The sequence below is a fragment of the Oncorhynchus mykiss genome, chromosome 13 (genome assembly GCF_013265735.2).
Source record: "Oncorhynchus mykiss isolate Arlee chromosome 13, USDA_OmykA_1.1, whole genome shotgun sequence".
NCBI lineage: Eukaryota > Metazoa > Chordata > Actinopteri > Salmoniformes > Salmonidae > Oncorhynchus > Oncorhynchus mykiss.
Window position 1 is genome coordinate 65,377,669 of NC_048577.1, and position 22,975 is coordinate 65,400,643.

At 40.6% G+C, this 22,975-nt stretch overlaps 1 protein-coding gene across 1 annotated transcript in view; it reads left to right on the forward strand.

Moving 5' to 3' along the window:
* Window positions 1–22,975, forward strand: part of LOC118938100 (protein sidekick-2-like) — a gene marked incomplete at its 5' end in the record, with an annotated part of 64,139 nt that overhangs the window by 431 nt on the left and 40,733 nt on the right. The window contains one exon of the mRNA XM_036939783.1: window positions 18,546–18,652. Coding sequence (XP_036795678.1) covers window positions 18,546–18,652 — 107 coding nt within the window. The remainder of the gene's footprint in view (window positions 1–18,545; window positions 18,653–22,975) is intronic.

Genomic DNA, 22,975 nt, shown 5'->3' on the forward strand with positions numbered 1-22,975 from the left:
TACAGGTGAGGTTCAGACCTACAGGTACACAGAGGTACACACTTCTCTCTGGAGTACAGGTGAGGTTCAGATCTATCTCTAGATTTTTCTACGGGTTCAGATATATCTCCAGGTTCAGATCTATCTCCAGATATATCTCCAGGATCAGATCTATCTCCAGATATATCTCCAGGTTCAGATCTATCTCCAGGTTCAGATCTATCTCCAGATCTATTTCCAGGTTCAGATCTATCTCCAGATCTATTTACAGGTTCAGATATATCTCCAGATGTATATCCAGGTTCAGATCTATCTCCAGATGTATCTACAGGTTCAGATATATATCCATGTTCAGATCTATCTCCAGATATATCAACAGGTTCAGATCTATCTCCAGGTTCAGATGTATCTACAGGATCAGATATATCTCCAGATCTATCTCCAGGTTCAGATCTATCTCCAGGTTCACATCTATCTCCAGGTTCAGATCTATCTCCAGATATATCTCCAGGTTCAGATCTATCTCCAGGTTCACATCTATCTCCAGGTTCAGATCTATCTCCAGATATATCTCCAGGTTCAGATCTATCTGCAGATATATCTCCAGGTTCAGATCTATCTCCATGTTCAGATCTATCTCCAGATCTATCTCCATGTTCAGATCTATCTCCAGGTTAAAAAATATCTCTATTTAATTGAATTAACTTTTAGCTGAGTGAATGGAGACTTGGTAATACCATTTGGAAAGAGACTAGAAAAGTAGGGCAATGTGCTTTTCATGCTAGTTGAGGTTGAGGCGTGTTGCTAAGGGGAGAGTTAACTAACAGGCAGGTTGAGGTGTGTTACTAAGGGGAGAGTTAACTAACAGTCAGGCTGAGTCATGTTACTAAGGGGAGAGTTAACTAACAGGGCAGGTTGATGTGTGTTACTAAGGGGAGAGTTAACTAACAGTCAGGCTGAGGCATGTTACTAAGGGGAGAGTTAACTAACAGGCAGGTTGAGGTATGTTACTAAGGGGAGAGTTAACTAACAGGCAGGTTGAGGTGTGTTACTAAGGGGAGAGTTAACTAACAGGCAGGCTGAGGTGTGTTACTAAGGGGAGAGTTAACTAACAGGCAGGCTGAGGTGTGTTACTAAGGGGAGAGTTAACTAACAGGCAGGCTGAGGTGTGTTACTAAGGGGAGAGTTAACTAACAGGCAGGTTGAGGTGTAATACTAAGGGGAGAGTTAACTAACAGGCAGGCTGAGGTGTGTTACTAAGGGGAGAGTTAACTAACAGCAGGCTGAGGTGTGTTACTAAGGGGAGAGTTAACTAACAGGCAGGTTGAGGTGTAATACTAAGGGGAGAGTTAACTAACAGGCAGGTTGAGGTGTGTTACTAAGGGGAGAGTTAACTAACAGGCAGGTTGAGGTTGAAGCTCTAAATATCCCCCCTAATATTCATCTTCTGTAATTACTGTTCTACACAGGGACTCTTAGGGCCATTTAGTTGGGACTAATGCCTCTCTTGTTTTCCATTTTTATTCATTTCCAAACACAATTTTATGGATTTATTCAGGAAAAATGTGTCTCTGTATCTCCCTGGAGATATCCTGTCTTGTTTCTAAAGGAGGGAGGGGTGGGGGGTCATTTATTCTGATTTAAAACACCTTCCTGTGCCTGTATTCACTTACAGAGCGGTCACATTACCATTAACAGATGATAGTTTTATTTCTGTTCCATAACACATTCATTCTGATTTTGATTCTGTTACAATTTGGGTGTAAACCTCCCTCTAGTCTTTTAAAGTCCATGAAATAAATGAAATATATTTGTTTCTTTCAGGATGTTGTTGTGTTTGTTTGTCGTCATGGTTGCAGTTGAACGATGTTTACTTCGTTAAGATACTACATTACCCATGGTTTACCATAGCAACAGTAATGTCACAGCTACAGGGTGAATGATGTTTACTTCGTTGAGATACTACTTGACTTTACCCATGGTTTACCATAGCAACAGTAATGTCACAGCTACAGGGTGAATGATGTTTACTTCGTTGAGATTCTACTTTACTTTACCCATGGTTTACCATAGCAACAGTAATGTCACAGCTACAGGGTGAATGATGTTTACTTCGTTGAGATTCTACTTTACTTTACCCATGGTTTACCATAGCAACAGTAATGTCACAGCTACAGGGTGAATGATGTTTACTTCGTTGAGATTCTACTTTACTTTACCCATGGTTTGCCATAGCAACAGTAATGTCACAGCTACAGGGTGAATGATGTTTACTTCGTTGAGGTACTACTTTACCCATGCTTTGCCATAGCAACAGTAATGTCACAGCTACAGGGTGAATGATGTTTACTTCGTTGAGATTCTACTTTACTTTACCCATGGTTTACCATGGCAACAGTAATGTCACAGCTACAGGGTGAATGATGTTTACTTCGTTGAGATACTACTTGACTTTACCCATGGTTTACCATAGCAACAGTAATGTCACAGCTACAGGGTGAATGATGTTTACTTCGTTGAGATTCTACTTTACCCATGGTTTACCATAGCAACAGTAATGTCACAGCTACAGGGTGAATGATGTTTACTTTGTTGAGATACTACTTTACTTTACCCATGGTTTACCATAGCAACAGTAATGTCACAGCTACAGGGTGAATGATGTTTACTTCGTTGAGATACTACTTGACTTTACCCATGGTTTACCATAGCAACAGTAATGTCACAGCTACAGGGTGAATGATGTTTACTTCGTTGAGATACTACTTTACCCATGGTTTACCATAGCAACAGTAATGTCACAGCTACAGGGTGAATGATGTTTACTTCGTTGAGATTCTACTTTACTTTACCCATGGTTTACCATAGCAACAGTAATGTCACAGCTACAGGGTGAATGATGTTTACTTCGTTGAGATACTACTTTACCCATGGTTTACCATAGCAACAGTAATGTCACAGCTACAGGGTGAATGATGTTTACTTCGTTGAGATTCTACTTTACTTTACCCATGGTTTACCATAGCAACAGTAATGTCACAGCTACAGGGTGAATGATGTTTACTTTGTTGAGATACGACTTTACCCATGGTTTACCATAGCAACAGTAATGTCACAGCTACAGGGTGAATGATGTTTACTTCGTTGAGATACTACTTTACCCATGGTTTACCATAGCAACAGTAATGTCACAGCTACAGGGTGAATGATGTTTACTTCGTTGAGATTCTACTTTACTTTACCCATGGTTTACCATGGCAACAGTAATGTCACAGCTACAGGGTGAATGATGTTTACTTCGTTGAGATTCTACTTTACTTTACCCATGGTTTGCCATAGCAACAGTAATGTCACAGCTACAGGGTGAATGATGTTTACTTCGTTGAGATACTACTTGACTTTACCCATGGTTTACCATAGCAACAGTAATGTCACAGCTACAGGGTGAATGATGTTTACTTCGTTGAGATACTACTTTACCCATGGTTTACCATAGCAACAGTAATGTCACGTTCACAGTATTGAGACAGCAAAACCAGTAGCTTTTCATTGGCCAGCATGGTGGGTGTGTTGCTCTTCTAATCTGAATGACAAATGACACCCTAGCCTATATAGTGCACTGCTGTTGACCAGAGCTCTATGGACTCTGGTCAAAAGTAATCCACTGAATAGGGCATAGTGTGCCATTTGGCACTGACCCATAGCGTTCTATTTGCCAGGCAGGCAGCATTGTGGTGGGATATTGCTCGTCTTCTCTTCCTTCCTCTCTCCCTCCACAAACAATGAATGACATGGATTTTGCTGAACATGAACTTTAAGAAGAGTGTTTCCATTTCTGCCGGTGCATTCAGAGCTGCTGTTAATGGAATCTCTCTCTCGCTCTCTCTCTCTCTCTCTCTCTCTCTCTCTCTCTCTCTTTCCCCCTCTCTCTCTGTGTGTCTCTCTCTCTCTCCTTCTCTCTCTCTCTTGCTCTCTCTCTCTCTCACACTCTCTCTCTCTCTCTCTCAGCTCTCTCTCTCTCGCAGCACTCTCACTCTCTCTCCTTCTCCCTCTCCCCCCCCCTCTCAATTTAAGGGGCTTCATTGGCATGGGAAATACACTCACAAAAGTTCCAAAATAATAAAGATGTTTCAAATGTCATATTATGTCTATATGCAGTGTTGTAACGATGTGCAAATAGATACATTAAAGTAGAAAACGGAACAGAGCCCCAGGACCAGCTTGCTTAGAGGACTCTTCTCCAGCTTCATCTCCCTGTAGGTGACGGCTCTTTTCTGCATTATTTGGTGTTTGTCCCATTTAGTTAATTCTTGGTTGGTGAGCGGACCCCAGACCTCACAACCATAAAGGGTATTGGGTTCTATAACTGATTTAAGCATTTTTGTCCAGATCCTAATTGGTGTGTCGAATTTTATGTTCCTTTTGTTGGCGTAGAAGACCCTTCTTGCCTTGTCTCTCAGATCGTGCACAGCTTGTGGCTCTGATGTTTAGGCCAAGGTATATATAGTTTTGTGTGCTCTAGGGCAATGTTGTCTAGATGGAACTTGTATTTGTGGTCCTGGCAACTGGCAACTGGGCCTTTGTTGGAGCACCATTATCATTATTTTGTCTTACTGAGATTTACTGTCAGGGCCCAGGTCTGTCAAGGCCCTGGTCTGTCAGGGCCCAGGTCTGTCTGGGCCCTGGTCTGTCAGGGCCCAGGTCTGTCAGGGCCCAGGTCTGTCAGGGCCCAGGTCTGTCAGGGCCCAGGTCTGTCAGGGCCCAGGTCTGTCATGGCCCTGGTCTGTCAGGGCCCAGGTCTGTCAGGGCTCAGGTCTGTCAGGGCACTAGTCTGTCAGGGCCCAGGTCTATCAGGGCCCAGGTCTGTCAGGGCCCTGGTCTGTCAGGGCCCTGGTCTGTCAGGGCCCAGGTCTGACAGAATCTGTGCAGAATATCTAGGTGCTGCTGTAGGTCCTCCTTGGTTGGGAACAGATCTAGGTGCTGCTGTAGGTCCTCCTTGGTTGGGAACAGATCTAGGTGCTGCTGTAGGTCCTCCTTGGTTGGGTACAGATCTAGGTGCTGCTGTAGGTCCTCCTTTGTTGGGAACAGATCTAGGTGCTGCTGTAGGTCCTCCTTGGTTGGGAACAGATCTAGGTGCTGCTGTAGGACCTCCTTGGTTGGGAACAGATCTAGGTGATGCTGTAGGCCCTCCTTGGTTGGGGACAGAATCACTAGATCATCAGCAAACAGTGGACATTGGACTTCAGATTCTAATAGGGTGAGGCTGGGTGCTGCAGACTGTTCTAGTGCTCTCGCCAATTCGTTGATATTTTTGTTGAAGAGGGTGGGACTCAGGCTGTATCCCTGTCTCACCCCACGGCCCAGTGGAAAGAAATTTGTGTTTTTTTTGCAATTTTAACCGCACTTGTACACACACACCTGTTTGTGTACATTGATTTTAAAATGTCGTATGTTTTTCCCTCATCACCGCTTTCCATCAATTTGTACAGCAGACCCTCATGCCAGATTGAGTCAAAACCATTTTTGAATCAACAAAACATGAGAATACTTTGCCTTTGTTTTGTTTGTTTGCCAATTAGGGAGTGCAGGGTGAATACGTGGTCTTTCATACGGTAATTTTGTAAAAAGGCAATTTGACATTTGCTCAGTACATTGTTTTCATTGAGGAAATGTACGAGTCTGCTGCTAATGATAATGCAGAGGATTTTCCCAAGGTTGCTGTTGACGCATATCCCACGGAAGTTATTGGGGTCAAACTTGTCTCCCACTTTTGTGGATTGTTGTGATCAGTCCTTGGTTCCAAATATTGGGGATGATTTCAGAACTGAGGATGATGTTAAAGAGTTTAATTATAGCCAATTGGAATTTGTGGTCTGTATATTTTATCATTTCATTGAGGAGACAATCAACACCACATGCATTTTTTGGGTTGGAGGGTTTGTATTTTGTCCTGTAGTTCATGCAATGTAATTGGAGAATCCAGTGGGTTTTGGTAGTCTTTAATAGTTGATTCTAAGATTTGCATTTGATCATGTTTTTGCTGTTTGTTCTATGTTATAGAGCCGATAAGATTGAAAAAGTGGTTTATCCATACATCTTCATTTGGATCGATAACTCTGTGTGTTGTTGTTTGTTTATGTGTTCCAATTTTCCCAGAAGTGGTTAGAGTCCATGGATTCTTCAACTACATTGAGCTGATTTCTAACGTGAAGGCGTAGACTCAGGTTTTCTGGGTCTCTATGTTTTTGGTTGGACAGGTTTCTCCATTTCTTTCTTAGATTTTTGCATTCTTCATCAAACCATTTGTCACTGTTGTTCATTTTCTTAGGTTATCTTCGTGAAATGTTTTGATTTGATAGGGAAGCTGAGAGGTCAAATATACTGTTTAGGTTTTCTGCTACCAAGTTTACACCTCCATTATAGCAGTGAAACGTTTTGTCCATGAAGTTGTCTAGAAGGAATTTGTTGCTGCCTAATTGTTTTTTGGTAGGTTGTCTTCCCAACTTTTCTTCCATCAATAGCATTTCTTAATGTTACTCAGTTCCTTTGGCTTTAATGCCTCATGATTGAGTATTTTTCTGTTAAAGTAGACTGTGATTTTGCTGTGGTCTGATAGGGGTGTCAGGTGGCTGACTGTGAACGCTCTGAGAGCCGTAAGAGTCCCCTGAAAGCCTACCATTAACTATGTACCTACCGTAAGAGTCCCCTGGAAGCCTACCATTAACTATGTACCTACTGTAAGAGTCCCCTGGAAGCCTACCATTAACTATGTACATACCCAGGGTGCGACAGAGCTGCACGAGGTGTGACCCGTTTTTGTTGGTTGTTGGGTCAAAGTTCTGTCTGCTATCTTTCTCTTTCTCTCTCTCTCTTTCTGCCACTCTCCCTCTCCCTCTAACATTCTCTCTCCCACTCTCTCCCACTTTCTCTAACCCTCTCTCTGTCTATATCCCTCTCTCTGTCTCTCTCCCTTTCTCTCTCTCTCCCTCTCTCTTTCTCTCCCTTTCTCTTTCTCTCCCTCTCTCAAACTCTTTGTAACTCTGTAACTCTCTGTAACTCTCTTCAACTCTCTCTAACTCTAACTCTCTGTAACTCTCTTTAACTCTCTGTAACTCTAACTCTCTGTAACTCTCTCTAACTCTAACTCTCTGTAACTCTAACCCTATGTAACTCTCTGTAACTCTCTTTAACTCTCTGTAACTCTCTGTAACTCTAACTCTCTGTAACTCTAACTCTCTGTAACTCTCTTTAACTCTCTGTAACTCTAACTCTCTTTAACTCTCTTTAACTCTCTGTAACTCTATCTCTCTGTAACTCTCTGTAACTCTCTCTAACTCTCTTTAACTCTCTGTAACTCTCTTTAACTCTCTGTAACTCTCTGTAACTCTATCTCTCTGTAACTCTCTGTAACTCTCTCTGTGACTCTCTGTAACTCTCTGTGACTCTCTCTAACTCTCTTTAACTCTCTGTAACTATCTTTAACTCTCTGTAACTCTCTTTAACTCTCTGTAACTCTCTTTAACTCTCTCTAACTCTAACTCTCTGTAACTCTCTTTAACTCTCTGTAACTCTCTTTAACTCTATTTAACTCTCTGTAACTCTCTGTAACTCTCTGTAACTCTAACTCTAACTCTCTGTAACTCTCTGTAACTCTAACTCTCTGCAACTCTGTAACTCTCTGTAACTCTCTGTAACTCTAACTCTAACTCTCTTTAACTCTCTGTAACTCTAACTCTCTGCAACTCTCTAACTCTCTGTAACTCTCTTTAACTCTCTGTAACTCTCTTTAACTCTCTCTAACTCTAACTCTCTGTAACTCTCTTTAACTCTCTTTAACTCTCTGTAACTCTCTGTAACTCTCTCTAACTCTAACTCTCTGTAACTCTCTTTAACTCTCTTTAACTCTCTGTAACTCTCTGTAACTCTCTTTAACTCTCTCTAACTCTAACTCTCTGTAACTCTCTTTAACTCTCTTTAACTCTCTTTAACTCTATTTAACTCTCTGTAACTCTCTGTAACTCTCTGTAACTCTAACTCTAACTCTCTGTAACTCTCTGTAACTCTAACTCTCTGCAACTCTGTAACTCTCTGTAACTATCTTTAACTCTCTGTAACTCTCTTTAACTCTCTGTAACTCTCTTTAACTCTCTGTAACTCTCTGTAACTCTCTGTAACTCTCTCTGTGACTCTCTGTAACTCTCTCTATGACTCTCTGTAACTCTCTGTAACTCTCTCTGACTCTACCACATCATGTTGTTAGTGCTAGGTCTGGTTCACAGCCAGTCAGTCAGTGCAGCCAGTGCAGGCAGCGCAGTCAATCAGTCAGTCAGTGCAGTCAATCAGTCTGTCAGTCAGTGCACTCAGTCAGTGCAGTCAGTCAGTCAGTAAGTGCACTCAGTCAGTCAGTCTGTCAGTCAGTCAGTGCAGTAAGTCAGTCAGTCAGTCTGTCAGTCAGTGCACTCAGTCAGTGCACTCAGTCAGTACAGTCAGTCAGTCAGTCAGTCAGTCAGACCCCCTCCCTGCTAATCATTCACCACGAGTACTGATCAAAGAGACTAGAATGGAATAAAATTAACCAGGGAATCAGCTGTCTGCTTCAATAACAACGCAGGGAATCAGCTAGCACCCCTCAAATCGCAAAGTACAGAATGTTTATCCCTCCAATAGCAACACACAGAACCAGCTCCACTCCAATAGCACTGCATAGCGACACACAGACAGAAACTTCTCACTGCGAAGCTTTATTAACCAGGCCAATTAAATGACTGGGACACAGCCAGTCAGCCAGCCAGCCAGTCAGCCAGCCAGCCAGCCAGCCAGTCAGCCAGTCAGCCAGCCAGCCAGTCAGTCAGCCAGCCAGCCAGCCAGCCAGCCAGCTAAATCTCAGAGGATTTAACTCCTACACATCATTTAACATGAATGGCCCTCTGTCTGGAGAGCCTGGAGTTATGGAGTGAATAACCTACAGTACAGACCAGTAGATGCATCCCAAATGGCATTCCCTATGGGCCTTGGTCAAACGCAGTGCACTATGAAGGGAATAGGGTGCCAATTGGGACGTAGCCAGTGTTAATGTGATGCCACTCCTCCTGAGGGATCGTAGGTCTAACAGTGGCTGCTTAGTGACTCCTATCAGTCAAAGGGTTGGACTCTGTCCACAGACGATGCCATCGCCATCGCACTGCACTCTGCCCTGTCCCAACTGGACAAGAGGAATACCTACGTAACAATGATGTTCATTCTGAACCCCACCCTGTGCAACTGGGTCCTGGACTTCCTGATGGGCCGCCCCCAAGTGGTGAAGGTAGGAAACAACACCTCCACTTCGCTGATCCTCAACACTGGGGCCCCACAAGGGTGCGTGCTCAGCCCCCTCCTGTACTCCCTGTTCACCCACGACTGCGTGGGCACGTACGCCTCCAACTCAATCATTAAGTTTGCAGACGACACAACAGTAGTAGGCCTGATTACCAACAATGACGAGACAGCCTACAGGGGGCCCTGGGAGTGTGGTGTCAGGAAAATAACCTCTCACTCAATGTCAACAAAACAAAAGAGATGATCGTGGACTTCAGGAAACAGCAGAGAGCACCCCCCTATCCACATCGACGGGACCGCAGTGGAGAAGGTGGAAAGTTTTAAGTTCCTCTGCGTACACATCACTGACGATCTGAAATGGTCCACCCACACAGACAGCGAGGCTGAATAAATTCGTCTTGGCCCCTAAAACCCTCAGAAACTTTTACTGCCCGGTACTGCAACTGCACCGCCCGCAACCACAGGGCTTACCAGAGGGTGGTGCAGTCTGCCCAAAGCATCACCGGAGGCAAATACCTGCCATCCAAGAAACCTACAGGACCCGATGTCACAGGAAGGCCAAAAAGATCATCAAGGACATCAACCACCCGAGCCACTGCCTGTTCACCACGCTATCATCCAGAAGGCGAGGTCAGTACAGGTGCATCAAAGCTGGGACCGAGAGACTGAAAAACAGCTTCTCTCTCAAGGCCATCAGACTGTTAAACAGCCATCACTAGCCGGCTTCCACCCGGTTACTCAACCTGCAAGTTAGAGGCTGCTGACCTATAGACTTGGAATCACTGGCCACTTTAATAATGGAACTCTAGCCACTTTAATATAAACATACTGCTTAATTAATCTCATATGTACACTACCGTTCAAAAGTTTGGGGTCACTTAGAAATGTCCTTGTTTTTGAAAAAGAAAAACATGTATTTTGTCCATTACAATAACATCAAATTGATCAGGAATACAGTGTAGACGTTGTTAATGTTGTAAATGACTATTGGTGATTTTTTTATGGAATATCTACACAGGCGTACAGATGCCCATTATCAGCAACCATCACCAGCAACCATCACTCCTGTGTTCCAATGGCACGTTGTGTTAGCTAATCCAAGTTCATCCTTTTAAATGGCTAATTGATCATTAGAAAACCATTTTGCAATTATGTTAGCAAAACACCAGTCTCAACATCAACAGTGAGGAGGCGGCTCCGTGATGCTGGCCTTCTAGGCAGAGTTGCAAAGAGAAAAAGCCATATCTCAGACTGGCCAATAAAAATAAAAGATTAACATGGGCAAAAGAACACAGACACTAGACAGAGGAACTCTGCCTAGAAGGCCAGCATCCCGGAGTCGCCTCTTCACTGTTGACGTTGAGACTGGTGTTTTGCAGGTACTATTTATTGAAGCTGCCAGTTGAGGACGTGTGAGGCGTCTGTTTCTCAAACTAGACACTCTAATGTACTTGTCCTTTAGCTCAGTTGTGCACCGGGGCCTCCCACTCCTCTTTCTATTCTGGTTAGGGCCAGTTTGCACCGTTCTGTGAAGGGAGCGTTGTACGAGATCTTCAGTTTCTTGGTAATTTCTCACCTGGAATAGCCTTAATTTCTCAGAACAAGACTAGACTAACTAGTTTCAGAAGTTGTTTCTAATCATTTTGAGCCTGTAATTGAACCCACAAATGCTGATGCTCCAGATACTCAACTAGTCTAAAGAAGGCCAGTTTCATTGCTTCTTAAATCTGTACAACAGTTTTCAGCTGTACTAACATATTTGCGAGATGGTTTTCTAATGATCAATTAGCCATTTAAAATGATAAACTTGGATTAGCTAACACAACGTGCCGTTGGAACAGAGGAGTGATGGTTGCTGATAATGGGCGTCTATACACCTATGTAGATATTCCATTAAAAATCAGCCGTTTCCAGCTACAAATGTCATTTTCAATATTAACAATGTCTACACTGTATTTCTGATCAATTTGACGTTATTTTAATGGACAAAGAAATGTGATTTTCTTATAAAAATAAGGACATTTCTTAGTGTATATACTGTATTCTATTCTACTATATTTTAGTCAATGCCACTCCGACATTGCTCATCCTAATATTTATACTTTCTTAATTCCATTCTTTTACTGTTAGATGTGTGTGTATTGTTGTGTATTGTTAGATATTGCTCCACTGTCGGAGCTAGGAACACAGGTATTTTGCTACACCCCCAATACCATCTGCCAAATATGGTACAATATATATACAATTTGATTTTATTTGATTTGCCCTCAGGCCAAATTACCCAAAGTGTGAATGCCCACTGGCACTGCTCAGGTTATATCCATTAGCTACCCACCTCATCGCCAAAATAGTCCTCAATCATTTTCAATGATGACCCTTTTGACTGGCAGAGAAGTCTGGTTCATTTACCCCAGCACTTTTAGCTTGTAGGCATTGAGAGAGAGAGAGAGAGAGAGAGAGAGAGAGAGAGAGAGAGAGAGAGAGAGAGAGAGAGAGAGAGAGAGAGAGAGAGAGGAGAGAGAGAGAGAGAGAGAGAGAGAGAGAGAGAGAGAGAGAGAGAGAGAGAGAGAGAGAGAGAGAGAGAGAGAGAGAGAGAGAGAGAGAGAGAGAGAGAGAGAGAGAGAGAGAGATGACAGTAGGAGAGGACACCTGTTAAGGTCTCTTTCATAGATGACCCCTGTATACACCTCAATATACACTAAACACATCCCTATTCAAATCAATCCACCTCAATATACACTAAACACATCACTATTCACATCAATGTCCACATCACTATTCACATCAATGTTCACATCAATGTTCACATCACTATTCACATCAATGTTCACATCACTAAACACATCGCTATTCACATCAATGCCCACATCACTATTCACATCAATGTCCACATCACTATTCACATCAATGTCCACATCACTATTCACATCGCTATTCACATCAATGCCCACATCACTATTCACATCAATGTCCACATCACTATTCACATCAATGTCCACATCACTATTCACATCAATGTTCACATCAATGTTCACATCACTAAACACATCGCTATTCACATCAATGCCCACATCACTATTCACATCAATGTCCACATCACTATTCACATCAATGTCCACATCACTATTCACATCGCTATTCACATCAATGCCCACATCACTATTCACATCGCTATTCACATCAATGCCCACATCACTATTCACATCAATGTCCACATCACTATTCACATCAATGTCCACATCACTATTCACATCGCTATTCACATCAATGCCCACATCACTATTCACATCGCTATTCACATCAATGCCCACATCACTATTCACATCAATGTCCACATCACTATTCACATCGCTATTCACATCAATTCCCACATCACTATTCACATCGCTATTCACATCAATGCCCACATCACTATTCACATCAATGCCCACATCACTATTCACATCAATGTCCACATCACTATTCACATCGCTATTCACATCAATGCCCACATCACTATTCACATCGCTATTCACATCAATGCCCACATCACTATTCACATCAGTGTCCACATCACTATTCACATCAATGCCCACATCACTATTCACATCGCTATTCACATCAATGCCCACATCACTATTCACATCAATGTCCACATCGCTATTCACATCAATGCCCACATCACTATTCACATCGCTATTCACATCAATGCCCACATCACTATTCACATCAATGCCCACATCACTATTCACATCAATGCCCACATCACTAAACACATCACTATTCACATCAATGCCCACATCACTAAACACATCACTATTCACATCAATGCCCACATCACTAAACACATCACTATTCACATCAATGTCCACATCACTAAACACATCACTATTCACATCAATGTCCACATCACTATTCACATCAATGCCCACATCACTAAACACATCAATGCCCACATCACTATTCACATAAATGTCCACATCACTAAACACATCACTATTCACATCAATGTCCACATCACTATTCACATCAATGTCCACATCACTATTCACATCAATGTCCACATCACTATTCACATCAATGTTCACATCAATGTTCACATCACTATTCACATCAATGCCCACATCACTAAACACATCACTATTCACATCAATGTCCACATCACTAAACACATCACTATTCACATCAATGTCCACATCACTATTCACATCAATGTTCACATCAATGTTCACATCACTATTCACATCAATGTTCACATCACTAAACACATCGCTATTCACATCAATGCCCACATCACTATTCACATCAATGTCCACATCACTATTCACATCAATGTCCACATCACTATTCACATCGCTATTCACATCAATGCCCACATCACTATTCACATCAATGCCCACATCACTATTCACATCAATGTCCACATCACTATTCACATCAATGTTCACATCAATGTTCACATCACTAAACACATCGCTATTCACATCAATGCCCACATCACTATTCACATCAATGTCCACATCACTATTCACATCAATGTCCACATCACTATTCACATCGCTATTCACATCAATGCCCACATCACTATTCACATCGCTATTCACATCAATGCCCACATCACTATTCACATCAATGTCCACATCACTATTCACATCAATGTCCACATCACTATTCACATCGCTATTCACATCAATGCCCACATCACTATTCACATCGCTATTCACATCAATGCCCACATCACTATTCACATCAATGTCCACATCACTATTCACATCGCTATTCACATCAATTCCCACATCACTATTCACATCGCTATTCACATCAATGCCCACATCACTATTCACATCAATGCCCACATCACTATTCACATCAATGTCCACATCACTATTCACATCGCTATTCACATCAATGCCCACATCACTATTCACATCGCTATTCACATCAATGCCCACATCACTATTCACATCAGTGTCCACATCACTATTCACATCAATGCCCACATCACTATTCACATCGCTATTCACATCAATGCCCACATCACTATTCACATCAATGTCCACATCGCTATTCACATCAATGCCCACATCACTATTCACATCGCTATTCACATCAATGCCCACATCACTATTCACATCAATGCCCACATCACTATTCACATCAATGCCCACATCACTAAACACATCACTATTCACATCAATGCCCACATCACTAAACACATCACTATTCACATCAATGCCCACATCACTAAACACATCACTATTCACATCAATGTCCACATCACTAAACACATCACTATTCACATCAATGTCCACATCACTATTCACATCAATGCCCACATCACTAAACACATCAATGCCCACATCACTATTCACATAAATGTCCACATCACTAAACACATCACTATTCACATCAATGTCCACATCACTATTCACATCAATGTCCACATCACTATTCACATCAATGTCCACATCACTATTCACATCAATGTTCACATCAATGTTCACATCACTATTCACATCAATGCCCACATCACTAAACACATCACTATTCACATCAATGTCCACATCACTAAACACATCACTATTCACATCAATGTCCACATCACTATTCACATCAATGCCCACATCACTATTCACATCAATGCCCACATCACTAAACACATCACTAGTCACATCAATGTCCACATCACTAAACACATCACTATTCACATCAATGTCCACATCACTAAACACATCACTAGTCACATCAATGTCCACATCACTAAACACATCACTATTCACATCAATGTTCACATCAATACATGAAAAGCAAAACACAACATAACATATTTTTCAGTAAAAAGGTCCTCCTTTTGATTACTTACTCCAGTTACTTACTTTTTAAAAATGTAACCTTTAACTAGGCAAGTCAGTTAAGAACAAATTCTTATTTACAATGACGGCCTACCGGGGAACAGTGGGTTAACTGCCTTGTTCAGGGGCAGAATGACAGATTTTTACCTTGTAAGCTTGGGGATTCGATCAAGCAACCTTTCGGTTACTCGCCCAACGCTCTAACCCCTTACTTCAGTTACTAGTAGTTATTTACTTCAGTTACTAGTAGTTACTTACTTCAGTTACTAGTAGTTATTTACTTCAGTTACTAGTAGTTACTTACTTCAGTTACTAGTAGTTACTTAATTCAGTTACTAGTAGTTACTTACTTCAGTTACTAGTAGTTACTTACTTCAGTTACTAGTAGTTACTTACTTCAGTTACTAGTAGTTACTTACTTCAGTTACTAGTAGTTATTTACTTCAGTTACTAATAGTTACTTACTTCAGTTACTAGTAGTTACTTACTTCAGTTACTAGTAGTTACTTAATTCAGTTACTAGTAGTTACTTAATTCAGTTACTTACTTCAGTTACTAGTAGTTACTTACTTCAGTTACTAGTAGTTATTTACTTCAGTTACTAGTAGTTACTTACTTCAGTTACTTACTTCAGCACCTAGTAGTTACTTACTACAGTTACTTACTTCAGTTACTAGTAGTTACTTACTTCAGTTACTTACTTCAGTTTTTAGTAGTTACTTACTTCAGTTATTTACTTCAGTTACTAGTAGTTATTTACTTCAGTTACTAGTAGTTACTTACTTCAGCACCTAGTAGTTACTTACTACAGTTACTTACTTCAGTTACTAGTAGTTACTTACTTCAGTTACTTACTTCAGTTACTAGTAGTTATTTACTTCAGTTACTTACTTCAGTTACTAGTAGTTACTTACTTTAGTTACTAGTAGTTACTTACTTCAGTTACTTACTTTAGTTTCTAGTAGTTACTTACTTCACTTACTAGTAGTTACTTACTTCAGTTACTAATAGTTACTTGCTTCAGTTACTTACTTCAGTTATTAGTAGTTACTTACTTCGGTTACTTACTTTAGTTTCTAGTAGTTACTTACTTCACTTACTAGTAGTTACTTACTTCAGTTTCTAGTAGTTACTTACTTCACTTACTAGTAGTTACTTACTTCAGTTACTAATAGTTACTTGCTTCAGTTACTTACTTCAGTTATTAGTAGTTACTTACTTCGGTTACTTACTTTAGTTTCTAGTAGTTACTTACTTCACTTACTAGTAGTTACTTACTTCAGTTACTAGTAGTTACTTACTTCAGTTACTAGTAGTTACTTACTTCAGTTACTAGTAGTTATTTACTTCAGTTACTAATAGTTACTTACTTCAGTTACTAGTAGTTACTTACTTCAGTTACTAGTAGTTACTTAATTCAGTTACTAGTAGTTACTTAATTCAGTTACTTACTTCAGTTACTAGTAGTTACTTACTTCAGTTACTAGTAGTTATTTACTTCAGTTACTAGTAGTTACTTACTTCAGTTACTTACTTCAGCACCTAGTAGTTACTTACTTCAGTTACTTACTTCAGTTACTAGTAGTTACTTACTTCAGTTACTTACTTCAGTTTTTAGTAGTTACTTACTTCAGTTATTTACTTCAGTTACTAGTAGTTATTTACTTCAGTTACTAGTAGTTACTTACTTCAGCACCTAGTAGTTACTTACTACAGTTACTTACTTCAGTTACTAGTAGTTACTTACTTCAGTTACTTACTTCAGTTACTAGTAGTTATTTACTTCAGTTACTTACTTCAGTTACTAGTAGTTACTTACTTTAGTTACTAGTAGTTACTTACTTCAGTTACTTACTTTAGTATCTAGTAGTTACTTACTTCACTTACTAGTAGTTACTTACTTCAGTTACTAATAGTTACTTGCTTCAGTTACTTACTTCAGTTATTAGTAGTTACTTACTTCGGTTACTTACTTTAGTTTCTAGTAGTTACTTACTTCACTTACTAGTAGTTACTTACTTCAGTTTCTAGTAGTTACTTACTTCACTTACTAGTAGTTACTTACTTCAGTTACTAATAGTTAATTGCTTCAGTTACTTACTTCAGTTATTAGTAGTTACTTACTTCGGTTACTTACTTTAGTTTCTAGTAGTTACTTACTTCACTTACTAGTAGTTACTTACTTCAGTTTCTAGTAGTTACTTACTTCACTTACTAGTAGTTACTTACTTCAGTTACTAATAGTTACTTGCTTCAGTTACTTACTTCAGTTATTAGTAGTTACTTACTTGAGTTACTTACTTTAGTTTCTAGTAGTTACTTACTTCACTTACTAGTAGTTACTTACTTCAGTTACTAATAGTTACTTGCTTCAGTTACTTACTTCAGTTTCTAGTAGTTATTTACTTCAGTTACTAATAGTTACGTACTTCAGTTACTAACTTCAGTTACTAGTAGTTACTTACTTCAGTTACTTACTTTAGTTTCTAGTAGTTACTTACTTCAGTTACTAGTAGGTGCTTACTTTAGTTACTAGTAGTTACTTACTTCAGTTACTAGTAATCACTTACTTCAGTTACTAGTAGTTACTTACTTCCGTTACTTACTTTAGTTTCTAGTAGTTACTTACTTTAGTTTCTAGTAGTTACTTACTTCAGTTACTAGTAGTTACTTACTTCAGTTACTAGTAGTTACTTACTTCAGTTACTAGTAGTTACTTACTTCAGTTACTTACTTTAGTTTCTAGTAGTTACTTACTTCAGTTGCTAGTAGTTACTTACTTCAGTTACTAGTAGGTATTTACTTCAGTTACTTACTTAAGTTACTAGTAGTTATTTACTTCAGTTACTTACTTAAGTTACTGGTAGTTACTTACTTTAGTTTCTAGTAGTTACTTACTTCAGTTACTAGTACTTACTTACTTTAGTTTCTAGTAGTTACTTCAGTTATTAGTAGTTACTTACTTTAGTTTCTAGTAGTTACTTACTTAAGTTACTAGTAGTTACTTACTTCAGTTACTAGTAGTTACTTACTTCAGGTACTAGTAGTTACTTACTTAAGTTACTAGTATTTGCTTACCTCAGTTACTAGTAGTTACTTACTTCAGTTACTATTAGTTACTTACTTCAGTTACTAGTAGTTACTTACTTCAGTTACTAGTAGTTACTTACTTCAGTTACTAGTAGTTACTTAGCCACTACATTCTGTACGTTGACGACAAAGCCCAAGCTATGTGTCCGTCACTAATAGCTGTGACTGGTGTTTATGTGTTTGTGTGTGTGTGTGTATGTTTATGTGTGTGTGTGTGTGTGTGTGTGTGTGTGTGTGTGTGTGTGTGTGTGTGTGTGTGTGTGTGTGTGTGTGTGTGTGTGTGTGTGTGTGTGTGTGTGTTTGTGTGTGTGTGTGTCCATCCGTTAGGTACCTGATCCCGTCTCTGGACCGCTCCCATGCTGGTTTCTACAGATGCATCGTCAGGAACAGAGTAGGAGCCATCATGCAGAGCAGCACTGAAGTACAGGTCGCCTGTAAGTAGCTGTCCATTGTATCTATCTCTCTCTTTCTCTATCTCTCTCTCTGTATCTCTCTCTCTGTGTATCTCTCTGTATCTCTCTCTCTCTCTGTATCTCTCTCGCTGTATCTCTCTCTGTATCTCTCTCCGTATCTCTCTCTCTCGCACTCTCTCTCTGTATCTCTCTCTCTGTATCTCTCTCTGTATCTCCCTCTGTATCTCTCTCATCTCTATCTGTATCTCTCTCTGTATCTCTCTCTGTATCTCTCTCTGTGTATCTCTCTCTCTCGCTCTCTCTCTCTGTATCTCTCTCTATCATCTCTCTCTGTATCTCTCTCTGTATCTCTCTCTGTATCTCTCTCTGTATCTCTCTCTGTATCTCTCTCTTTATCTCTCTTTCATCTCTCTCTGTAATCTCTCTCTCTATCTCTCTCTCATCTCTCTCTGTATATTTCTCTCCGTATCTCTCTCTGTATCTCTCTCTGTGTCTCTCTCTGTATCTCTCTCTGTATCTCTCTCTCATCTCTCTCTGTATCTCTCTCTGTATCTCTCTCTCTGTATCTCTCTCTTTATCTCTCTCTCATCTCTCTCTGTAATCTCTCTCTGTATCTCTCTCTGTATCTCTCTCTGTATCTCTCTCTGTATCTCTCTCCGTATCTCTCTCCGTATCTCTCTCTCTGTATCTCTCTCCGTATCTCTCTCTGTATCTCTCTCTCTCTGTATCTCTCTCTCTGTATCTCTCTCTGTATCTCTCTCTGTGTATCTCTCTCTCTCGCTCTCTCTCTCTGTATCTCTCTCTCTCATCTCTCTCTGTATCTCTCTCTGTATCTCTCTCTCTGTATCTCTCTCTGTATCTCTCTCTGTATCTCTCTCATCACTCTCTGTATCTCTCTCTGTATCTCTCTCTGTATCTCTCTCTCTGTATCTCTCTCCGTATCTCTCTCTGTATCTCTCTCTGTATCTCTCTCCGTATCTCTCTCTGTATCTCTCTCTGTATCTCTCTCCGTATCTCTCTCTGTATCTCTCTCTGTATCTCTCTCTGTATCTCTCTCTGTATCTCTCTCTGTATATCTCTCTCCGTATCTCTCTCTGTATCTCTCTCCGTATCTCTCTCTGTATCTCTCTCTCTGTATCTATCTCTCTGTATCTCTCTCCGTATCTCTCTCTGTATCTCTCTCTGTATCTCTCTCTCTGTATCTCTCTCTCTGTATCTCTCTCCGTATCTCTCTCTGTATCTCTCTCTGTATCTCTCTCCGTATCTCTCTCTGTATCTCTCTCTGTATCTCTCTCCGTATCTCTCTCTGTATCTCTCTCTGTATCTCTCTCTGTATCTCTCTCTGTATATCTCTCTGTATATCTCTCTCTGTATCTCTCTCTGTATCTCTCTCTCTGTATCTCTCTCTGTATCTCTCTCTCATCTCTCTCTGTATCTCTCTCTGTATCTCTCTCTCTCTGTATCTCTCTCTGTATCTCTCTCTCATCTCTCTCTGTATCTCTCTCTGTATCTCTCTCTATATCTCTATCTGTAAATCTCTCTGTATCTCTCTCAGTTTCTCTCTCTGTATCTCTCTCTCTGTATCTCTCTCTGTATCTCTCGCTCATCTCTCTCTGTATCTCTCTCTGCATCTCTCTCTGTATCTCTCTCTGTATCTCTCTCTGTATATCTCTCTGTATCTCTCTCCGTATCTCTCTCTGTATCTCTCTCTCTGTATCTCTCTCTCATCTCTCTCTGTATATTTCTCTCCGTATCTCTCTCTGTATCTCTCTCTGTGTCTCTCTCTGTATCTCTCTCTGTATCTCTCTCTCATCTCTCTCTGTATCTCTCTCTGTATCTCTCTCTGTATCTCTCTCTCTGTATCTCTCGCTCTGTATCTCTCTCCGTATCTCTCTCTGTATCTCTCTCTGTATCTCTCTCCGTATCTCTCTCTGTATCTCTCTCCGTATCCCTCTCTGTATCTCTCTCTGTATCTCTCTCTGTATCTCTCTCTGTATATCTCTCTGTATATCTCTCTCTGTATCTCTCTCTGTATCTCTCTCTCTGTATCTCTCTCTGTATCTCTCTCTCATCTCTCTCTGTATCTCTCTCTGCATCTCTCTCTGTATCTCTCTCTGTATCTCTCTCTGTATATCTCTCTGTATCTCTCTCCGTATCTCTCTCTGTATCTCTCTCTCTGTATCTCTCTCTGTATCTCTCTCTCATCTCTCTCTTTATATTTCTCTCCGTATCTCTCTCTGTATCTCTCTCTGTGTCTCTCTCTGTATCTCTCTCTCATCTCTCTCTGTATCTCTCTCTGCATCTCTCTCTGTATCTCTCTCTGTATCTCTCTCTGTATATCTCTCTGTATCTCTCTCCGTATCTCTCTCTGTATCTCTCTCTCTGTATCTCTCTCTGTATCTCTCTCTCATCTCTCTCTTTATATTTCTCTCCGTATCTCTCTCTGTATCTCTCTCTGTGTCTCTCTCTGTATCTCTCTCTGTATCTCTCTCTCATCTCTCTCTGTATCTCTCTCTGTATCTCTCTCTCTGTATCTCTCTCTTTATCTCTCTCTCATCTCTCTCTGTATCTCTCTCTCATCTCTCTCTGTATATTTCTCTCCGTATCTCTCTCTGTATCTCTCTCTGTGTCTCTCTCTGTATCTCTCTCTGTATCTCTCTCTCATCTCTCTCTGTATCTCTCTCTGTATCTCTCTCTCTGTATCTCTCTCTTTATCTCTCTCTCATCTCTCTCTGTAATCTCTCTCTGTATCTCTCTCTGTATCTCTCTCTATATCTCTCTCTGTATATCTCTCTGTATCTCTCTCCGTATCTCTCTCTCTGTATCTCTCTCTGTATCTCTCTCTCATCTCTCTCTGTATCTCTCTCTGCATCTCTCTCTGTATCTCTCTCTGTATCTCTCTCTGTATCTCTCTCTGTATCTCTCTCCGTATCTCTCTCCGTATCTCTCTCTGTATCTCTCTCCATATCTCTCTCTGTATCTCTCTCTGTATCTCTCTCTGTTTCTCTCTCTGTATATCTCTCTCCGTATCTCTCTCTGTTTCTCTCTCCGTATCTCTCTCTGTATCTATCTCTGTATCTCTCTCTGTATATCTCTCTGTATATCTCTCTCAGTATCTCTCTCTCATCTCTCTCTGTATCTCTCTCTGTATCTCTCTCTCTCTGTATCTCTCTCTGTATCTCTCTCTGTATCTCTCTCTCTGTATCTCTCTCTGTATCTCTCTCTCATCTCTCTCTGTATCTCTCTCTGTATCTCTCTCTATATCTCTCTCTGTATCTCTCTCTGTATATCTCTCTGTATCTCTCTCCGTATCTCTCTCTCTGTATCTCTCTCTGTATCTCTCTCTCATCTCTCTCTGTATCTCTCTCTGTATCTCTCTCTGTATCTCTCTCTGTATCTCTCTCTCATCTCTGTCCGTATCTCTCTCTGTATCTCTCTCTGTATCTCTCTCTCATCTCTCTCTGTATATCTCTCTCTGTATCTCTCTCTGTATCTCTCTCTGTATCTCTCTCTCTGTATATCTCTCTCCGTATCTCTCTCTGTATCTCTCTCTGTATCGCTCTCTGTATCTGTCTCTGTATCTGTCTCTGTATCTCTCTCTGTATATCTCTCTGTATATCTCTCTCCGTATCTCTCTCCGTATATCTCTCTCTGTATCTCTCTCTGTATCTCTCTCTCATCTCTCTCTGTATCTCTCTCTCTGTATCTCTCTCTGTATCTCTCTCTCATTTCTCTCTGTATCTCTCTCTGAATCTCTCTCTGTATCTCTCTCTGTATCTCTCTCTGTATATCTCTCTGTATCTCTCTCTGTATCTCTCTCTGTATCTCTCTCTCTGTATCTCTCTCTGTATCTCTCTCTCATCTCTCTCTGTATATCTCTCTCCGTATCTCTCTCTGTATCTCTCTCTGTATCTCTCTCCGTATCTCTCTCCGTATCTCTCTCTGTATCTCTCTCCATATCTCTCTCTGTATCTCTCTCTGTATCTCTCTCTGTTTCTCTCTCTGTATATCTCTCTCCGTATCTCTCTCTGTTTCTCTCTCCGTATCTCTCTCTGTATCTATCTCTGTATCTCTCTCTGTATATCTCTCTGTATATCTCTCTCAGTATCTCTCTCTCATCTCTCTCTGTATCTCTCTCTGTATCTCTCTCTCTCTGTATCTCTCTCTGTATCTCTCTCTGTATCTCTCTCTCTGTATCTCTCTCTGTATCTCTCTCTCATCTCTCTCTGTATCTCTCTCTGTATCTCTCTCTATATCTCTCTCTGTATCTCTCTCTGTATCTCTCTGTATCTCTCTCCGTATCTCTCTCTGTATCTCTCTCTCTGTATCTCTCTCTGTATCTCT